The sequence below is a fragment of the Chiloscyllium plagiosum genome, chromosome 21 (assembly GCF_004010195.1).
Source record: "Chiloscyllium plagiosum isolate BGI_BamShark_2017 chromosome 21, ASM401019v2, whole genome shotgun sequence".
NCBI classification, from domain to species: Eukaryota; Metazoa; Chordata; class Chondrichthyes; order Orectolobiformes; family Hemiscylliidae; genus Chiloscyllium; species Chiloscyllium plagiosum.
Genome location: NC_057730.1, coordinates 20036772 through 20059055, shown reverse-complemented (window position 1 = coordinate 20059055; position 22284 = coordinate 20036772). Strand labels below are relative to the sequence as shown.

The following is a 22284-nucleotide window of genomic DNA, read 5'->3' as shown; positions in this document are numbered from 1 at the left end:
ACACTGTAAACTTTTGCTATAAATTCTGTGTCCTACGATCTTATACTCCACAACCACCTGATGAAGGAGCAGCGTTCCGAAAGCTAGTGCTTCCAAATAAACCTGTTGGACTATAATCTGGTGTTGCGTGATTTTTAATTTTGTACACCCCAGTCCAACATGGTCACCTCCAAATCATTTTTAGACCCAAGTTGACAGAAAGCACAGACCATGTTTCTGTACTTAAAATTACTATTTATTACAATAATTCAATTCAAACCATAAAGAAACAAAAATATGTATTCTCAACATATTACTCTTATAACTGAAACTTTAACTCTCTTCTTAAATCCCTTAACAAATATACAGATAAACAAACATGAGTGCAATGGTTGGAGGAAATGCAGTTTAACAGCACCTTTACACAGAATTTAACAAGGTGTCCCTTTCACTTCCCAAACCTGCTGACCTCTGATCTCCTTATTTCCTGATTTTTTTCATTTTTTTTCCTGAAGACACAGGGCAATTGGCACATTAGTTGTGGTTGGAGGCAACAGCTTACAGCAGCTGGTGGGAGAGAATATCAAGTAGTCTTCCAAGCTTTGGTTACTTAACTGCAGAAAGACAACTTGACTTTTCTGCAGTCTGGAAGCTTCAATATCGTAAACACACAAGCTATTCACCTATCCAGGAGCCAGTCAGAGAGCTGTTGCTGACATCCACAATTGGCACTGATTGCACATACTAATCAACAAAATGTCTCTGAGCGGAACTCACTCACTCTGCAACTATTTCCACCCACTCCCTGGTGCTATGTTTTAATCTTTTCCACTCACTACTTAAACAGAGTAATAGCTTAAATACAAATCACAATGAGTACTAGTAGCATAGTTTTAAAAGTACACCAACTCCTTCAGTACACCTTGGTTTACATATACATTTTCCCACTCTGTTTGCGATCCAAGTAAAGAAAAATAAACGATGTGGTCTTTATAATGTGTCTCTGTCTGTCTGTATGAGCAGGTTCACGGACACAGTATGAGAGATACGGAGATAATGTGAGGGTCTATTTGTATGAGGGACTCGGGGACTGTGTCGGTCTGTGTGAGGGTCTGTGGTGACTGCATAGGTATGGTGCACTGCATAGGTTTGGTGCACTGTATGTGAGAGCCTATGCATGTGTATGGGGACCGTGTTTGAGAGTCTGTTTATGGGTGTGGGGACTGCATGTTAAAGACATTGAGGTCTTTGTGTGAGATTCTGTGTGAGAGGGTCAGTGGGGCTGTATGACGTTCAGTGAAGACTGTCTGAGAGGGTCAGTAGGGACTGTCTGAGAGGGTCCGTGGGGATTGCGTGAGGGTCAGTGGGGATTGTGTGAGAGGGTCCGTGGGGATTGTGTGAGGGTCAATGGGGATTTTGTGTGAGAGGGTCAGTGGGGTTTGTGTATGAGGGTCAGTGGGGAGAATGTGTTTTTTAGCCTTGCTCTGCTGTTCACATGAATGTTTATATCTGGAAAAGAGTATATCAGCTGGAAAAGTCTCCAGTTCGGTGAGTCTGCTCCGGGGTTACGTTTAACCGCCGAGCGTGGGTTGTTGGCAACCGCTCTACGAGAACTGACGGCTCCCAGTTTTTGTAACATGTAGAGTGAGTATAAGCCAGACCGACCCGTTGTGGCGACGCTGCGGGGAATAAAATGCCCATATTCTAGCAGACTCGCCTCTTGGTCGTTTGTTCTGTGTCAGACTACTCTCCTACGAACCTGACCTTGAGAATTTTTTAAAACAGATGGTCAGTGGGAATTGTGTGAGGGTGAGAGGGGATTGTGTGTGAGGGTCAGCGGAGATTGTGTGAGGGTCAGTGGGGTTTGTGTGAGAGGGTCAGTGGGGATTGTGTGTGAGGGTCAGTGGGGATTGTGTGAGAGGGTCAGTGAGGGCTGTGTGTTAGGGTTATGGGTGCTGTTAGTTTTTTTTCTGCTTAGAAGTACAATTATTCATGACGGCGCAATAGGCAACCAAATCATCGTGACACTCTTGTCTTCTTTTTAACCTACTGACCACCATAGTAAAGCACCAGAGCCAATTGAATATTTCCCAGCAAAACCCACGAAGGACAATACAGGTTGCTCTGTGATCACAAACAGGTGAGGTATTGTAGCTAGCGCTACGCTGGGACGGGGCTATCCGATTGGTCTATGTTGCACGTGACGTTTACATAGTATCCAATGGGAGAGCGGCAGTCGCTGGGATGGGTGGTTTCGTGGCGCTTCCGGCTGGGCGGGGCTGGAGATCGGGATGTGTCACTGCCGACGCTGTTGGATACACTGCTGCTACTGTCTGTGTAAGAAGATACAATGTTTGGCAACTAGAGCTAGGCCCAGCATCGATAGTCAAGCTCGGAGTAGGGGAGTGTTTCTGCATTATTGATCTGATGGCCCATGGCCGTTCTGATCACCGCTCCTTATTTGCCTCTGAAACTGCTGTCCAATGCGGTATTTTATTTCGGATGGCACCGTGGCCTTTTGATTCAAGGTTGTGGATTCAAGTTTCACTCAGGGTAGGAATACAAAATTCAGGCTAGGACTCTCCAGTCCATAACCGAGGAGGTTCAGACGTAATGTCCTTTGGAAGAGATATTAAACCAAGGTCTTATCCAAGCCCCTCAGGTGCCTGTAAAAGATGCCATTATTGTTGTTGCCTTCAGCACCGTGCGGGTTGATAACAGAAAATGGAGAAGCCTCCCCGTAACGGAGAGGGTGGAGCGGATAATCCGGAGAGAGAATTGTTGATGGAGGTATTGACTTATGAACTGAAGCAGCAAACCCCCATAAAGATGTTAAAATACGTAGTGATACAATAGCAGCTTGTTGATTTTTCTCTCCAAAGATGCTGCCTGACGTCCTCAGTACTTCCAACATTTTCTGTTCTTATTTCCATTTGAATTGAATGATAAACTTTGGCCCAGACATTTTGGGGAGAGCTCATTAGATCCTTGTTCAAAAATACCTTGGCATCTTTTACATTACAGACAGGCAAGAGGCTGGAAGAACACAGCAAGCCAGACAGCATCAATTTCAATTCCCTTTCTGACATGACCATCCTTGGCCTCCTTCATTGCCACAATGAACCATACCACAAATGGGAAGAACAACACCTCATCTTCTGCTTAGGCAGCATACAACCGAGAGGACTGAACATTGAGTTCTCCAATTTCAAATAACATCCCTTCCCATGCCCCCCCTCACCCTTTCCATTCCTCCCTGTCACCAACTGGATTCATTCCTCTCATTGACCAAACCAGGTCATACCCTCTACCTGTCTCCACCTACCCCCACTTCACCACCCTGCCTCCACCATCCCCTTTATCTGCAGCTCTCCTTACACCAACTCCCAGACTTGAAGAAAGGTTACACCGGAAATGTCGACTCCTCCACTTCCTGGTGATACCTGGCTTGTGTTCTTCCAGTCCTCTGCCTGTCTGAAATGTAAAAGATGCCATGGCATTTTTGAACAAGGATCTGATGAGTTCTGCCCAATCTCTAGGCCAAAGTTTATCATTCAGTTCAGACAGAAATAAGACAATATTTTGGAAATACTGAAAAGGTCAGGCAGCATCTTTGGAGAGAGAGGTCAACATGTTGCTGTTGTATCGCTACATATTTTAACAGCTTTATGTGGGTTTGTTGTTTCAGTTCACAAGTCGATGAAGGAGTAATTAAGGATGGAGAAAAACACATTGTCTTTGTCCTTTGCACTACTATCTGAAATGATAGTTTGCAAGTGGTGGATTTGTAGAGGAGGTTTGGCTTTTTTACTGTTAAACACAAGATCAGATAACCATTGCAAAAAGAATTACAAAGAGCATGTACCATAGATGAGCAGAACAATCAACTATTATTGTCGGTACATTTTTAGGGAAGGACTTGTAATGATACTGTATCTTTCATGACTTCAGAATATCTCTTTTTGAAATGTGGTCATTGATACAATATAAAAAACATGATGGCCAATTTGCACAAAAGATCCCACAAACTGGAATGTGATGGTTTGGTGACTTTTATAAAACAGGATGTAGATGTCCCTGGCAAGGCCAACATTTGTTATCCATGTCTGACTGCCTCAGAGAAGGTGGTGGTGAGCTTCCTATTGAACTGCTGCCATCCATGTGATGCAAGTTCATCCACATGCTGTTAGAGGGATTTCCAGAAATTTGACTCGGGTAGGGTCAGTGAAAACAATTGGTTGAGTGATAAGTGTTGTAAGGATTTTGAACAAACTCCTCTGCTGATCTTTAAAGTATTGGCCTGCAAAGGAATGTAATGCATTCAAAATATTACCCTGCAGTGGCCATTTCTAGCTAACTATAATGAATGTGGCTCCACTTCCAGTCCAAAGATACTAGACCTGTGGTAAATAAATTCAAAACTGCCAAATACATTTGTTCAAATCTCACTAAAGTTTGTGATTTCAGAAAAATGCTAAACTGTCCATCAAAAATGCTTTTCTTTTTAAATTTTTTTATATAAGGAACGCTACGTGTATGACTTGAGCTCCAGCCAAGAGAGTGAAATATCTGGCAGCATCATTAATCCGTTGGCAGCAGAAAAACACTGGACAACATGACCTAACTTTCGCTGCTCTAAGCTATTATTTTGTAAAGTGCCTCGGCTAAGAGCTTATTTTGTTAGCATAACAAATTCAAACAGATAAGGTAGGTCTTAATGTTGTTTATGTGGCATGCCGTTTCAATTTTTTTTTACAACAAAAAATTTCCCCCACCAAGCCTTCTGTTGATGTTTGCCTGAGTCCCATTCTGCTGAGGTGGTTGCTCTCCATTTGATTATGAGCCTGGCTTTCAGTGACATGGCAAATGTTAAAAATCGCACAACATCAGGTTATAGTCCAATAGGTTTATTTGGAAGCACTAGCTTTTGGAGCACTGCTCCTTCATCAGGTGATTGTGGAGAATAAGATTGTAAGACACAGAATTTATAGCAAAAGTTTACAGTGTGATGTAACTGAAGTTGTATATCGAAAAAAACCCGGATTGTTTAAGTCTCATCTTTTAGAAAGACCATGTTGGTTTCAGTTCTGTCATATGTAAATCACAAAACATTTTAAAAAGTTACATTCTCAAGTGCACTTTAACAGTTGATGTCGGCCCAGATAAGGTATTGAAGATGTGAACTCCCTGTGAGGCTGTCTGTGCCGCAATAGTCAGACCGATTCTAATCTAAAAACCTGATTTCCAGAATCTTACATGAATTCATGCAGTTTGCTCGAGCAAACTGCATGAATCCATGTAAAATTCTGTAAATCGGTTTTATAGACTAGAATCAGCATACCAGACAGCCTTACAGGGAGTTAACACCTTCAATACCTTATCTGGGCTGACATGACACCAATTGTTAAAATGCACTTGAAAATGTAACTTTTTAAAAAAGTTTTGCGATTTACATGTGAAAGAACTGAAACCAACATCTTTCTAAAAGATGAGAGACTTAAACAATCTGGGTCTTTTTCGATATATAACTTCAATTACATCACACTGTAAACTTTTGCTATAAATTTTGTGTCTTACAATCTTATTCTCCACAATCACCTGACGAAAGAGCAGCGCTCTGAAAGCTAATGTCTCCAAATAAACCTATTGGACTATAATCTGGTGTTGTGTGATTTTTAACTTTGTACACCCCAGTCCAACACAGGTATCTCCAAACCATGGTGAATGTTGTCATTTCAGACTGAATCCAAAATGATCCTCGATTTGATTGTATTTGGTAGTAAGTTAATAGATATTGAAACCAGTCCTCCTCATTTCCCTAATTAAATCAAATCCAACATCTCCCTGCAAAGTTTGCATGGAGAGGTTTTCTGATCTTTTCATTTAAGGAATGCAATAGTGTCCAGATTGTGTAATGCAATTCAGGCTTTAAAATTACAATAGCTTTATCATTTTTTTCCATATCCAGTTTCACCTGTGCTTTCTTCATCAATGGCCTGCTTGATAACAATGGTATTAAGCTAATAAAATTATTGATTCTGGCTATTTTGCAAGGAGCAACTCGTCTTTCCAAAGATTTTAGTCTTCTCTCCAAATCTGAAACTGGTGGAACCTTCAAATTCCTTACCTTTTGTCCTGATCCTTATTGCTCAGTGAATGTAGATACCATTTTAATCCATGCACTATAGACATGTATCCAGTGTCTAATGCTGCACAAACTCTGCCACTATGTTCCTAACTGGGCTGAAACTGCTTGGAGTCTCATTTATGTCTGTTATCTTTTATCTCTTGTTTATTTGATATGGTTCACAGTAAAATGGTACTTTGAATCACACCTGAAGCATTGATTTTATTACACACTGTGCATTTCTTGGGTTTATTCTCTTGTTGTAAGTCTCAAGTTCTCTTTGATTCTGAAAATGATTAACAGCATTTATATCCATTATTTCTCTTAGTTACAGTTCACCTTTCATACTGTTGTCTGTGACCTTTTTCTGTACTGTTGCTAATTTGTGAACATTGTATCATCCATTTTCCTTCGTACTGTCAAGTGTTCCCTTTGTGCTATGAGTGCTGCTGGAAAGGAATGCTTTCCTAGGAGTTTTTTATTTTCAATTGCTCTCAACATTTATTATAGCAGTATATATTTGTCTGTAGATTTGAACTCCCATTAAAACTGGAAATCTGTCCATACTTTGGTACAGTCAAATAACATAAATTCTAGAAGAGACTGGGAAAATTCCAAATTAAATTTCTGCAATCTTGCATACATTCTATTGTGTACTCTCCCATGTTACTATCCGAGACTTCATAAATTTGTCTAAATCTGACCATACCTCAAGCTGTCAATAAATCATCACTTCAATAAACTTTATCCATGAAAAAACATTAATGATTGTCCAAGCTTTCACTGGTCTTTAAGTAATCAGGTTCTAATTTTAAAAAGTTCTTATTTCTGTTTCTGTATGATAACAAAAGTTTAAGGCCATATTTTGTTTGGCATGAATGAATTGGACCAAGAGGTTTGTCTCTGTGCTGTCCATCTCAATGACTCTGCAACTTTAAGTAACCCAGGTCCATATTGTGACTTAATTCTTTCACTGGTTGAATGGGTCATGATACTCCAAAACTTCACATTTTGACTCAATCATTATCTGCTATCAATGCTACATAAGAGAAAATAGCTGTATTTAAACAGTCAATGTTTTTAATGAGAGCTTTATTTGGGTTGACCACGCACCATAAAACACTCACCACTGATATGTAATTCCTAATATTCATACAACTAATTGACATCCAATCAATTTTTCATTGATACATCCTTTAGGTCTTGGGCATTCCTTTAGACCATGCTACATAATATCAGGAATGTTACCATATGCTTGTTTAAGCTTTCATTTTAATTTATTGGAATTAAAGCTAACTTAATTTTTGTTCCCTTCAAGAATTTTTAAAGAAAATGGGGATCATTTAAGTACGTGGTGAGTATGAGTCAAAGTGTACCTTTCCAAAGCAGAAAGTGAAGATTTATGATCTGTATATTATACTGAAAGATTAAGAGAGAAAGTTAGACAAGTATAAAAAGCTAGGAAGAATTTCTTCAGCCATTTTTAAAAAAAAGTTTAACAAAATAAGTATTAGTCCTATAGAAAATTAATCTGGGAAATGGAGGATAAAAAGATGGATGACAAGTTAAACAGATATCCTCATTAGAGAGGGTACAAGTAACAACCTGGAAATTGCTATAAATCAGGAGTTGAAAGGGAGGGAGGAACTAAGAACATTACAATTTCTAGGGGAAGTAGTACTGAGTAAATTTTTGGACACTCCCTGGATGCTGAAGGATATTATCCTGGGGCCTTAAAAGAAGTAGCTAGTGAGTTAGTTGATGTATTGGTTTCCTGAAATTCATTAGATTCAGGGAAGGTTCCTTTAGATTTGAAAATAACTGAAAGAACACCTTTATTCAAAAGGGGAGAGTGGTAGAAAGCAGGAAATGACAGGTCAGTTAGCTTAACAGTTAGTCTCGATTATTAAAGAATTTATAATAGGGCACTTGGGTATGTTTAAGGCAATCAGTGGAACCACCATTGAAATCTAGTTTCACTAATGTTTGGAGTTTTCTTTTTAAGTAACTTCTGTGGATAAAGGGGAACCAGTGACTGCTTTATACTTGGATTTCTAGAAGGTATTTGGTAAGGTGTCACATCAAAGGGAAGTAAAAACTCATGGCTTTAGGAATAACATTCAGCACGGATGGAAGATTGGTGGCTGACAGGAAGCAGAGTAGAAAGAGGGAGTGTTTTTCAGGCTGGCGGCGTGCCACGGGTTGGTGCTGGTGCCTCAACCCTTTACAGTTTATTATCAATATGAAGAGATCACAGGTATTCTAGCTAAATTTGCTGATGCAATAAAGATAGATTCTCCGAAGAGATACGGATAGTGAGTGGGCAAGCAAATGGAGTATAATGTGAAAAAGTGTGAAATTGTCCATTTTGGCAGAAAGAATATTATCTAAATGGTGAGAGGTTGCAGAACTGAGCTGCAGAGATCTGAGCAATCTAGTGTATGAATCGCAGAAGGTTAGTGTGCAAGTACAGCAAGTAATCAGGAAACCTAATGGGTTATGTTTTATTGCGAGAGGAATTGAATGCAAAAGCAGGGAAGTTATGCTTCAGTTATATAGGGCATTGGTAAAATCTTATCTGAAGTACTAGTCACTACTTATGGAAGAATATTAATGCATTGGAGATCGTTAAGAGAAGGTTTACTCTACGATTAACTGGAATATGCAGATTGTCTTCTGAGGAAAGGCGAGAAAGGCTAGGCCTGAATCCTCTGGAGCTTAAAAAAGGTCAGAGGAACTTAATTGAGACATACAAGATCCTCAAGGGACTTGATGGGTGGGTGTGGAAAGGATGTTTCTTTATTTTGATAAACACTGTACGTAAATGCAGGTTTCTTTTCTCTCTCTCTCTCCCACCCCCCCACCCCCACCCAAAGAACTGATTCGTTTGTATTTACACAAGTGGATGAGAAAGTGCTGACAAGAAACATTGCATCAGCAGTAGTGAATCCTATCACTATAAGAATGAAGCTGGGGATACAGCACAAAGCTTTTGCCTATTCTATGACAACACTTGGATCTACCTTAATGAGCAACATGTTTAGTTTCTATTATGTGAAGCTCTTTTTGAATCGGTATAGAATTTCTGAAGGAATGTTTCACCAGGCACAAGTGAGTTGCATGCTTTCTGACATGTTTCCATTTTTAAAAGTATTATATTTAAGGAATTGCAACACTTCGGTTTAATGCTAAAATGTACTGTTTAAAGTTTTTTTACTCCTGAGGTTCTTTCACACTTGATACAACCGCAACATACCAACCTCTGAACAAGCGACCAAATTTATTAAGCCCAGTACAGTACAAGCTGTGTGACTCCCTTTAACCCTCTTCACAGGCATGCCAAGTCGAGTCAAAGTGAGACCATTCCCCTACAGAGGCATGCCACTCAAGACACAATGCAGTGAACCACCCCACCTCCAAAAACATTGTAATGCAAATCATCCCTTAATGATCAAATCTGTTGCAAATCGTTTTTTGTAACTATAGGGGAGTAGTCAAATTCCAATTGTTAAGTGGTTCTACATAATGAATGCTTTTCCACCTTGTTAACTCATTACCCTTGCCGCCAGCACCCCATTGTTAACTACAAGTTCTTACCTGATCTGAGTCATACTCGGCTGAACCTCTTGGTTCACAAAATTTAACTCTACCTGCTTATACCTTATACACGTTCTCAGTACTTTGAGTGTTGCCTGTCAGATTGTGGTGGCTATTTCCTAGGCAATAACCACCTTTTCAGATCATGTAATTGGTTGGATGTATTGAATGATTCAAAGTTTTTCCTCTCTTTCTATCAGGCACCCTGTACCATTCTAGTGACCTTGCATTTGGCTCCAGATGGTGTTGACAAGAGGCTGAGAGCAGCTTTGCAAACTGGCCATGTGCAAAAGGAACTAGGAATTTAGCATCTGGTCAAAACTAGTTTCATACACAAAACTTACTAGGGATACAACTGATGAACATTGTAATCATATTTTAATATTTCCATGTTGAAAAGTAGTGATGACAAAGGCTATCAAACATTTGTAATAGTGGGTGGATTGTAATCAGATACATTCATGAGCTACTGATAAGTACTATGACTATTGAATCATCATGTACAAAAAGAGGCCTTTTTGCCCTTTCTACCTATGCTTTGTTTTTGGAAGTGCTATCTAATTAGTATCACTGTCCTTTCCCTAGAGTCCTGCAAACTTTCTTTCAAATAGTCATAGAGATGTACAGCACGGTAACAGACCCTTCGGTCCAACTCATGCATGCCGATCAGATATTCCAACCCAATCCTGTCCCACCTGCCAGCACCCGGCCCATTTCCCTCCAAACCCTTCCTATTCATATACCCATCCAGATGCCTTCTAAATGTTGCAATTGTACCGGCCTCCACCACTTCCTCTGGCAGCTTATTCCATACATCTGCCATTCTCTGCATGAAAACGTTGCCCCTTAGGTCTCTTTTATATCTTTCCCTCTCGCCCTAAGCCTATGCCATCTAGTTCTGGACTTCCCCCACCCCAGGGAAGAGACTTTGTCTATTTACCCTATCCATGCCCCTCATAATTTTATAAACCTCTGTAAGGGCCACCCCTCAGCCTCCAAAGCTGCAGGGAAAACAGTTTCAGCCTATTCACCCTCTCCCTATAGCTCAAATCCTCCAACCATGGCAACATCCCTGTAAATCTTTTCTGAACCCTTTCAAGTTTCACCACGTCCTTCCTTCCTTCACTATCCTATCTACCTGCAACTCTACTTTCAAGGAACTCTGAATCTAAGTGCATAAGTCCTGCTAAGATTAGCTTTCCCAAAATGCAGCACCTCGCGTTTATCTAGATTAATCTCCATCTGCCACTTCTCAGCCCAGTGGCCCAACTGATCAAGATCCCGTTTTAATCTGAGGTAACCTCCTTCACTGTCCACTACACCTCCAATTTTAGTGTCATCAGAAAACTTACTATCTCTCTTAAGCTCACATCCAAATCATTTATATAAATGACGAAACATAGTGGATCCAGCACCGATCCTTGTGGTCCTCCACTGGTCACAGGCCTCCTCCACCACCCTCTTTTTTTTTTTTCTCTACCTTTGAGCCAGTCCTGTATCCAAATGGCTAGTTCTCCCTGGATTTCATGAGATTTAACATTGTGGGCCGAAGAGCCTGTTCTATACTGTACTTTTCTATGTTCTAACCTTGCAAATCAGCCTCCGGTGGGGAACCTTGTCGAACGCCTTACTGAAGTCCACTCAGATCATGTCTACCATTCTGCCCTCGTCAATCCTCTTAGTTAGTTCTTCAAAAAACTCAATCAAGTTTGTGAGACATGATTTCCTATGCATAAAGCCATATTAACCATCCCTAATCAGTCCTTGCCTTTCCAAATACATGTACATCCTATCCCTCAGGATTCTCTCCAACAACTTGCCCACCATTGACGTCAGGCCCACCGGTCTATAGTCTGGATTAGAGTGGTGCTGGAAAAGCACAGCAGGTCAGGCAGCATCCGAGGAGCAGGAAAATCGACGTTTCAGGCAAAAGCCCTTCCTCGGATGCTGCCTGACCTGCTGTGCTTTTCCAGCACCACACTAATCTAGACTCTGATTTCCAGCATCTGCAGTCCTCACTTATGCCTCACCAGTCTATAGTTCCCTGGCTTGTCCTTACCACCTTTCTTAAACAGTGGCACTGTGTTAGTCAATCTCCAGTCTTCTGGCACCTCACCTGTGACTCTCGATGATACAAATATCTCAGCAATCCCTTCCCTAGCTTCCCACAGAGTTCTAGGGTACCCCTGGGGATTTATCCACTTTTATGTGTTTCAAAACATCCAGCTCTTCCTCCTCTGTAATATGGACATTTTTCAAGATTTCACCATCTATTTCCCTACATTCTATTACCTTCAATATTCTTTTCCACAGTAAACACTGATGCAAAATACTCAGTTAGTACCTACCCCATCTCCTGCGGCTCCACACAAAGGCCGCCTTGCTGATCTTTGAGGGGCCCTATTTTCTCCCTAGTTACCCTTTTGTCTTTATTGTATTTGTAGGGGAAGTGTTAGGGGAAGGGGTAAATGTAGGGGAATGGGTTCAGGTGGGTTGCTCTTTGGCGGGTCGGTGTGGACTTGTTGGGCCGAAGGGCCTGTTTCCACACTGTAAGTCATCTAAAGGCTAATATCACTTTGGGCAGCAATTCCAGATCATAACTTGTGACTTGTGTTTTTTTTCTTTTTAGGTTGTCTTCATGGTTTGGAATGCTTTAAATGATCCGCTCTTTGGTTATTTTCAAGATAATGCCAAGTTTTCCTGTTGTGCCAAGCGGCGTCTCTCCATTCTGTATGGTGCTCCACTTTATGCCATTGCCTTCCTGCTGCCGTGGTTCCCATGGCGTGACTATCAGGAAGGTGACTGGTTGTGTGGACTGCACCTAGTCATTGCTCTTTGTGCCTACGATGGGATGTTGACATTTGTCCTCTTGGCGCAATGTGCCCTCTTTGCTGAGATCTCAACCAAGCACGAGAATCGATTGCAACTCATCAAATATAACCAAGTGGCCTTGTTGATTGGATCTTCAAGTGTCCTTTTCTGTGGCCTCCTATCAGATAACATGAAAAATCTTTTCAACTTCCAGTTATTTGCCCTGTGTATTGCTGTACTGGCTTTTTGTTGCATGTACTACACTGGGTTACACTGTATCACCCATTATGAGCAAGTGGAGAAGAACAATGTGGAGAATGTCCCCAATCTGTCCTGGACCTCGGTATTCCATCTGACCAAACAAATCATCACACAAAAGGACTTTGTGCTTTTTGTAATCATGAACTTTTGCCAGGTTTTCTATCTGGCATTCCTGAACAATTTTATGCTGATCTTTGCAGATAATCTGATTCCACAATATCTGCTTCCAGATTTTGTAAAGAGCATAATGTATGGAGCTGGATTCATCTGTCCCCAGGTAATCAGAGGAATACCAGTAGAAAATGTTTTCTATGATGTATGCATGTTCCCTTCTTCATGCTCTCTCCAATTTTGTCTCCTTGCCCCTTTCCCCTGAAGATGATCTTTCATACAGTTGTGTGTATGTGAGAGCAAGTCACTTGAAGGGCTGACGCACCGAAATATCCACCCATTCACCTCCTCTGGTTTCTTGAAGAGAAGTACTTTTACTCAAATTTGCCAGGTAGGAAGTCCATAATCAGGAAACTGGCAAGATTGGATTTATTCCCTGTCCCACTTGGCTTCCTGAAGTCATTGTGTTCCATTGACTGTGTGTAAAATTGGCCTTCCACCAGTCAGTGAGTCAGAATAAAATTAGTGTTGGAAAGCAATTTATCCACTGAGTTAAGAGGGCATTGGTTAATCCTGATTATGTCCTAAAGCATTATTCACCAGAGGTCGGTAGTTAATCATCATGAGTGGGAATCTTGGCCATCCTGCTTCCTTATTTCTCCCATCCTTTCTGAACTGAATCCAACTAAAGTAATTAGTTGAAGCTTACCGAAATTCAGTATCTTTGACAGAGAGATCCTGGTTTCTATGAACTCTGCACCACACCAGATATTTTATGCACCTAAGTCCACTGGTGAATGAGCTCAAATTCTTTAACATCCTGCTGCTGCTCTTCCCTGCCTGTTTTGTTTTTTATTTTTATACACCGGGAACTAATGGGTGAGAACGAGATTGTGGACAATAGGAAATTGCATTATACCACAACTTGTCTTGTAGCTTCTTTAATGTGGCAAATGTGCCAGGGTGTGTCACAAGAGTGCAGTGTAACCGAATTTGGCAATAAGCAACATAGAACGTTACAGCACAGTACAGGCCCTTCAGCTCTCGATGTTGCGCCGACCTGTGCAATTAATCTGATGCCCATCTAACTTATCCATTTCTATATCCAATGCATATTTAAATGCCCTTAACATCAGTGAGTTTACTACTGTTGCAGGCAGGCCTTCCATGCCCCTATTACTGAGTAAAGAAACTACTCCTGATATCTATCCTAAATCTATCACTCTTCAATTTAATGCTACGTTCCCTCGTGTTAGCCTTCACTATCAGAGGGAAAAGGCTCTCATTGTCCAATCCATCTAACCCTCTGATTATTATACGTCTCAATTAAGTCACTTCTCAACAACCATCTCCAATGAAAACCGCCTCAGTTCCCTCAGCCTTTCCTCCCATACCATGCAACATCCTATATATCTCCTCTGAACTCTTTCCAAAGCTTCCACATCCTTCCTATAATGCAGTGACCAGAACTGTACGCAATACTCCAGGTGCGGCCTTACCAGTGTCTTCTTCAGCTGAAGCATGACCTCATGGCTCAGAAAATCAATTCCCCCTACCATTAAACACCAACACACCATATGCCTTCTTAATAATCCTATTAACCTGGGTGGCAACTTTCAGGGATTTATTCACCTGGACACCGAGATCTCTCTGTTCATCTACACTGCCAAGAATTTTACCATTAGCCCAGTATTCTGCATTCCTGTTATTTCTTCTGAAGTGAACCACCTCACAGTTTTCCACATTAAACTCCATTTGCCACTTCTCAGCCCAGCTCTGCATCTTATCTATGTCCCTCTGTAATCCACAACATCCTTCGGCACTATCCATAACTCTGCTTACCTTAGTGTCATCTGCAAATTTACTAACCCATCCTTCTATGCCCACACCCAGATCATTTATAAAAATGACAAACAGCAGTGGCCCCAAAACAGATCCTTGCAGCACACCACTGGTAACTGAGCTCGAAAATGAACATTTCCCATTAACCATCACTCTGACTTTCAGCTTGTCAATTTGTGGTCCAAACTGCTAAATCACCTTCAGTCCCGAAACTGTGCAATAGCCTACCGTTTGGAACTTATCAAATGCTTTACTGAAGTCCATATACACCACATCGACTGCTTTACCTTCATCCACCTGTTCTGTCACCTTCTTGAAGAACTCAAAAAGGTTAGTTAGGCACAAACTACCCTTCAAAAAACTGTTTTTGACATACTATTCCTTTCCAGATGATTATAAATCCGAACTCTTATAACCTTTTTCAACACCTTACTCATAACTGAAGTGAGGCTTACTGGCTTATAATTACCAGGGTTGTCCCAACTCCCCTTCATAAACAAGGGGGCAACATTTGATATTCTCCAGTCTTCTGGCACTATTCCTGTAGACAACAAAGACTTAAAGATCAAAGCCAAAGGCTCTGCAATCTCCTCCCTGACCTCCCAGAGAATCAAAGGATAAATCTCATCCAGTCCAAGGGTCTTATCTATTTTCAGATCTTTCAAAATAGCTAAAATCTCCTCTTTGTCAACCGCAATCCCATCTAATCTTGTAGCCTGTATCTCCATATTCTCACTAACATTGTCCTTTTCCAATGTGAATACTGATGAAAAGTATTCATTAAGCACTTCTCCTATGTCTTCAGTTTCCACATACAACTTCCCACTACTGTCTTTGATTGGCCCTAATCTTACTCTAGGCATTCTTTTGCTCCTGATATACCTATAGAAAGCCTTAGGGTTTTCCTTGATCCTATCTCCAACAACTTCTCATGTCCCCTCCTGACTCTCCTTAGCCCTCTCTTTAGATCTTTTATGGCTAACTTATAACTCTCAAGCCCCCTAATTGAGTCTTCATGCCTCATCCTCACATAAGCCGCCGCCTTCCTCTTGACAAGAGCGTCAACTTCTTTTGTAAACCATGGCTCCCTCTGTCGACAACTACCTCCCTGCCTGATAGATATATATTTATCAAGGACCCGCAGGAGCTGTTCCTTGAATAAGCTCCACATTTCAAGTGTGTCTATCCCCTGCAGTTTCCTTCGCCATCCTATGCATCCTAAATCTTGCCTAATCACATCATAATTGCCTTTCCCCCAGTTATACCTCTTTCCCTGCAGTATATACCTATCCCTGCCCATTGCTATTGTAAACATAACCAAATTGTGGTCACTATCACCAAAGTGCTCACCTACCTCCAAATCTAACACCTGCCCAGGTTCATTCTCCCGTACCAAATCCAATATGGCATCCCCCCCTTGTTAGCTTGTCAACATACTGTGTCAGAAAACCCTCCTGCACACATTGAACAAAAACTGACCCATCTAAACTACTTGAACAATAGTATTCCCAGTCAATATTGGGGAAGTTAAAGTTCCCCATAACAACTACCCTGTCGAGAATCATCTTTGCTATCCTTTCCTCTACAACACTGGAACAATTCAGAGGCCTATGGAAAACTCCCAACAGGGTGACCTCTCCTTTCCTGTCAGGAATGTGGGGAGGCCTGAGAAATAAAAATTGATTACCCCCCCCGTACATTTTATTAATTGCATAATTTGAACTTTCAACATTAGTGTTGGCTATAAACACAATCTTGTAATTCCAGAATGGCTGGGCATTTAATATAGACACCTGTATATGATATTTCTTCAATACCAATAAGAGCTAGATGCTCTGCAGTTTTGAAATTTACTCCATCCCAATTGCTATAACTTTCTTCTCCAGCTTTTAATTCTCAGTTGCCAATCATTGTTGAGTAAGTTTGGCTATTACAAAGTCATCTTGTATATCTTCTACGTGGAACTATTGAGTGCAGCAGTCATGCTGGGATTGGGCCCTACTCATTACTATCTGATATGTGTATTCCTCATCGGAAACATGTAAGTAATGAATTTTATGTTTTACATCTATATTCATGTAACTCCTATCCTTTGTTTATCACTTTGTAAAGTACAAAAGGATCAAAATGTTATAAAATAGGATTTCGTGCAATCGTGTTTTTGGCCGGGAGATGCCCTTTGTTCTGACTGTCGTTTCTGTTTTTATTTTTGAGTTGGACATTCTAATCTAATCCAAGTGACCATTTTCTCTATTAGGGTGATGGTAACTGCCACATTCAGTCTCTTTAACTTGCCCTTGGCTGATATTGTTGATGCTGATTTTCAGAATTATAAACGCAGGTAAGACTGACTATCGCTCACTGTTTCACTTTAAGTGGAATGGTCATAATTGTTCAGTTTTTGACATTAATGCCGGTAGCATTTGATTGTCCTGAATAAATTTGGTCTCTGTATTGTACTTCAGAGCTGAAGGATACTGATTCTACGAAGTTTTATATTCTTGTTGGTCAAGTCTCTAAAACATTTTTATTCTGAATATAAAGCAGTTTCATTTGTATTATTGAATAATTCAGAGTTCTATTTTTTATTAAATAAGGATTATTTTAGAATCTTAAATCTGTCCAAATTCAGATATCTAATTGAATTTATTTAATACTGAATTCCTGCTGTACTTCATTGAAGCTGCAGTTTATTAGTGTTCTTGTGTAGGTTACTTGGGTACTGATGGAATCTCAGGCTAAACTTCTGAGTATCTATAAACCATGTTTATTTGTGACATCATGGTAAGAATATAGTATTGTGAGGCTGAAAGTAAGGTCTGATCAAAATTAATAAAATAAGAGAGATTCACTTGAATATGAAGCAAAATTTAATAGCTTAATTACTTAATATATCAGAGACCTATACAAACTAATGAGTGAATCTATTAAATAATATAATATACATTGAAGTACAAACATGCACGTCTCACATGGCCTTCTATCCATTGGGGACTTTGGTAACAGGTGGCATTTGGAGCTGTATTTCAGATTCTATGGCACCAGTCTCTCAAACCCCAGCTGGTGGGGAGAGTCCAACAAGTGGAACCATGTCCCTGATATTAATTATAAACTGGTTTCATACTGTATTGCCATTTCATAGCACTTCATGTTTTTCCAGTCATTCCATTGAGCTGAAAACAAGTTGAAAACATCTGCAGGTGGCTCTGTGTTAACTACATAAAAGAATGGTTCCCACACACAATTAAAGTTGTGCAGTTAACCCCTAGTCAAAACAAACCCCTGTTTTGTTTTACACAGGCCAATTTTCATGTATTTTTCCACTTTGCTTAAATTGCTCATTGTCGTGTCCACTCAACCCTTATTGATCTGGTTTGGAGTTTTTTTTTCAAGTCCAACATTACTGTTACTGAGCACGATGCTTAGAGTTGTACAGGTCCCAACTTTTTGTTAGAACACTAACACCTGTCTACTGAGCCCACAATGATATCACATCTGACCTTAGACTTATCTACGTTAACTAAAGCCTTATCTACACAATTGTGCCAAAATACAGACAGAGGAGATCAGAGTTGCTGATGGCATTGGCATGTGCCTAGAGCTGGAATTTGATGCCAACTCTGCCCATAAGTGCTTGCACAGTGAGACCCATGGAACCCTCACCACCAGGACTTCACTGACAGCTCAGCTTGGGTCCCCATCCCCATTTTTCTCTGTCTTTGGTGCCCCACTCTCTCACTTGATGCTTCACTGAATCAGTACCTACTTGCTACTTCCCTGGTTTACTTTCTCCTCACCCCTCACTGCCTTACCCCTTGGGATGGTGAGCAGCGAGGCAGAGTGGGAGGGAGGCCATGAGGGATTGGTAGCAGGGTGGACAAGAATTTGGTGTGTGGCAGTGAGTGAATCATGATCCCAGGAGTTGCATTCATTTAAAACATCTGAAATCAGTTGATTTATTGCTCCTATTCTTTGATGCAGGCATTAGTGGCAGTTGTATCAGAGGCACTGCAACGGCACAGGTGCATTTCCTCTGTAGTCCTTGTGGAAAAGATGACTTTTAACGTTCATTGGCCCCTGCTGAAAATGCTGTTATTGGAGAATGAAAGGATCAGGTGAAACTTATGTCCCCCCTCCACATCAATAACTACTTACACTTGTATATAATCTTAAATGTACTGTAGTAAAATCATTCAATAGCCTCTTTACAGTTTATTTTGTGTTCAATAGAATCATTGTTGTTCTTTCTTTCATCTTAGCTTTCCACTTTCATCCATGGTATTTGGAACCAATGCTTTGTTTACTAAACCAGCGCAGTCACTGGCTCCAATGCTAGTTGTGACCATTCTTAACCAGTTTGACTACGAAAAGCTGAAAGACAACTTTGCACTTTCAGAGCAAAGGTAAGCATGTGTAAGAAACAGAAATACTATGGTTATTGTTAAAAGCTTCAATTTCTGATGGTCTCCATTTGTAAAAGGTTATTCTTAAGTATCAGGTTTTTATCCTTTATTTCTTCAAGATTACATCCACTGTCTGACTTAATGAATGAGCAGGTAGCAAGTTGAGGCAATTATTTCCGATGTTTCCATTATTATCAAGTTAATTGTTGCTTCATCTCTTGACACCACTTGTACATTCCTCATCAGGGCAATATTTTTCTACTTTCTCAGTGCCTTTTTTCTTAGTAACAGCAGCACTGGAGGTCAAGTGCCATAAAGAATTCCATCCTTGTTTTCAAATTATCTATAACCTCTAATATAACCTTTCAGTTCTGGCCTCTTGTCTGTCCACAGCAATTCTTCCTTCATTCCATCATTAGCAACACACAGATCAGGTGCAGGCCATTCACCCCTCAAGCCTGTTCCACCATTCAATAAGATCATGGCTGATCTAATTGCAACCTCAAACCCATATTCCCATCTATCCTTGATAACCTTTTGCTTATCTACCTTGACCTTAAAACATTCAAGGATTCTGCTTCCACCACTTTTTTATTCAGGGAGAGAGTTTGAAAGACTATAACCCTCAGAGAAAATTTTCAGAATCTCTGTTTTAAATGGCAGCCCCTGACTTTTAAGCAGTAAACCCTAGTTCTGGATATCTTCCTGTCAAGACCTCTTTGTGACTTTATATATGTCAAACAAGTCGCCTCTTCCTCTTAAGCTCCAGTGGATACAAGTCTAGTTTGTCTAACCTTTCCTCCCGTTCTGTTCCAGGTATTTGTCTAGTAAATGGTCTCTGAATTATCTCCAAAGCATTTATATTCTTCTATTCCTTCACTTGTCTTGACACCTTGTCTTTGCTTCTGAAAACCTACTACTTGCACAAAGCTCTCTAGTTACCTAATTTTCCTTTTTGAATCCTTGTTAGTTTTTGCCTGATTATCCCTTGGGTGGTTTTAGTATGTTAAATGCACTGTATAAATGTAAGCTATTCATGTGCATTAAATACTGAACTTTGTTGTTTTCCTTCACAGTGTTCTGCAGGATCTGCATGGGGCCATGTTTTACCTGGTCTGCCTGACTCCAATGTGCATTGCTTTTCTGCAGATTCTTGCATGGACCCCGTATTCCATCCGGGATAGTCACACTGACTTTGCAAAATATGTAGAATCCTGAAGACCAGCACTCCAGTGTGAGGGACCATAGTGAGATAAATGAGATTTTAAAAGCTTTGAGACAATCTTTCATGCTGGGAATGATACTGTTAGATGCTACTGTTATTCAGAGAGGTGGTGGGATGTTTTTAATTCATTTATGGGATATACATGTTCCTGACAAAAAAAAATTTACTTCCCTATCTTGCATTGTTCTTGAAGTTGGTGGTTGGCTATGTTCCTAAATTCTGCGGTCAGTGTGGTGTAGATACACCCATAGTGTTAGGAAGGAAAATCCAGGCATTTTCCTAGTGACAATGAAGGAATGGTGATATGTCCAAATCAGAGAGCTGAACTTAGATATAATTGTGTTCTCATGTGTTTGCTGCCCTTGTTCTCCATGGTATGGGTGGTTAGTTTGAAAAGTTCTGTTGAAGCCATGGTAATTTTCTGTAGTGTATCTTGTGGATAGTACACTACACACTGCTGTCACTACCAGCTGATCAGATAATAATTCTGTCTAGAGCAACTAAACTTTGGTGGTGTGCTTCTTGAATGTCGTTGATCTTGGCTTATCCAAGGAAATAGAAAGTATCATGTATTGATGAATATGGTTTTAGTGTATGATGTTTTTATTGGTACTCCCACTGAGTATAACAAATTGGAAGTGACCACATAAAGAACTTGACCTCTGAATTGGGAGGGCTTCATGAACTTAAGAAAGTGAGACAGCAGACATATTATTCCATGTGCTCTATAAGATCTTATGTACAAACTCTGCCTTGATATGATTCTGACCCAGACCATCTCCACTTATTTGGATTCGAAAAGCTGCTTTTTCTACAATCCATTTTGCTGGAGCTTCCTAAATTCAGGCTTGATATATTGGATCCTATGCTGTGCCAAATGTCTACTTCTATGTAAACACTACTCCTAATGTGTGAAGGATACAATCTTTGAGGGATTCTCAGTCTTTCAGATATCAAATTTTCTGCTAAAATTACATTCTATAGGATATATATTTTTAAAAAAACTTATTTTGTAAAGCTGTAAAATGAACAAGAATTGTTTGTAGAAAGGACTGTTGGAGTAAAAGAAATACAGCTGAGAAAGAATAAGTTGTCCTTTCATTTTAGACCTCAGTTAGAATGTCCAGGTTAATAATCACTCCAGTTATACCTTTGTGCCTTGAAAGTGAGTTTGATGCTATTAACAATGAGTTAAAGTAGATACATGTCTGGGTGAGCAGCAGTGTTTTGCTGAACCATGTTAGTTTGATGTACTGATTAAACTGTTTCCTTCACCTCATGTGGTCCATGTTGGTTATTTTATTTAAGGCAACAGATTTATGTGTTGAAAAGATTGGAGAAAATCGTAATGTTACTTATAACTAGCAACTGAGGGATTCTAACCTTGTGATATTCCATGTTCAATTGTAGGTAACTAGTGAGTTAGATGATATGAGCCAGGACGTTGCTTAATTCACCACAATTAAATGCTTGCTTTCAGTGAAAGAGAATTAAAGTCACTATTTCCACACACTCCAAATTATTCATGTGTAATTGAGGATAAAGGCAAAAAGGATGGCTGGAAGATGTAATAAGATTCTAGCTCCTTATTGACTCAAGGTGGACAATGACGAACGACACTGACTACTGCACCAGTAATTTACACCAGTAATTTACGTAGAAATATTCAGGTCAAAATAAAGTGTAACAGAAGTGGGTTTTTTTTCCCCCCTCAGTGCTGCAAGTATAAAATTGCAGAATGAATCTCCATTTCTTAGAGTGCCTATGTTTTAGGAAGAAGGAAATCAAATTTCTGTAGTACCTTTTGAGGTCTTAGGAATGTGCTTTACTTCATTTTGAAGTACTTTTTGAGGTGTAGTCATGAAATGTGGGAAAGACCAGGTTCTGCATGGTAGATTAGTAAAGTTAGGTGTTATAGGATTCAGGGT

General features: G+C 40.2%; 1 protein-coding gene across 4 annotated transcripts; it reads left to right on the top strand.

Annotated features, from left to right (window-relative positions):
- The first annotated feature begins 2233 nt into the window (after positions 1 to 2233).
- mfsd13al (major facilitator superfamily domain containing 13a-like) lies at positions 2234 to 21630 on the top strand. Of its 4 annotated transcripts, none has more exons than XM_043711403.1 (9): positions 2234 to 2316; positions 4503 to 4686; positions 7425 to 7460; positions 8983 to 9217; positions 12333 to 13052; positions 16615 to 16769; positions 16986 to 17069; positions 18988 to 19131; positions 20208 to 21630. In XM_043711403.1, the coding sequence occupies exons 4-9, from the start codon at positions 9071 to 9073 to the stop codon at positions 20347 to 20349; spliced, it is 1392 nt and encodes a 463-aa protein (XP_043567338.1). In that variant the 5' UTR covers positions 2234 to 2316; positions 4503 to 4686; positions 7425 to 7460; positions 8983 to 9070; the 3' UTR covers positions 20350 to 21630. The 4 variants fall into 4 exon arrangements, with proteins under 4 accessions (XP_043567338.1, XP_043567341.1, XP_043567339.1 ...); XM_043711406.1 differs by having other exon boundaries at positions 2306 to 2376; XM_043711404.1 differs by lacking the exon at positions 2234 to 2316 and adding an exon at positions 2385 to 2532.
- The last annotated feature ends 654 nt before the right edge of the window (positions 21631 to 22284 follow it).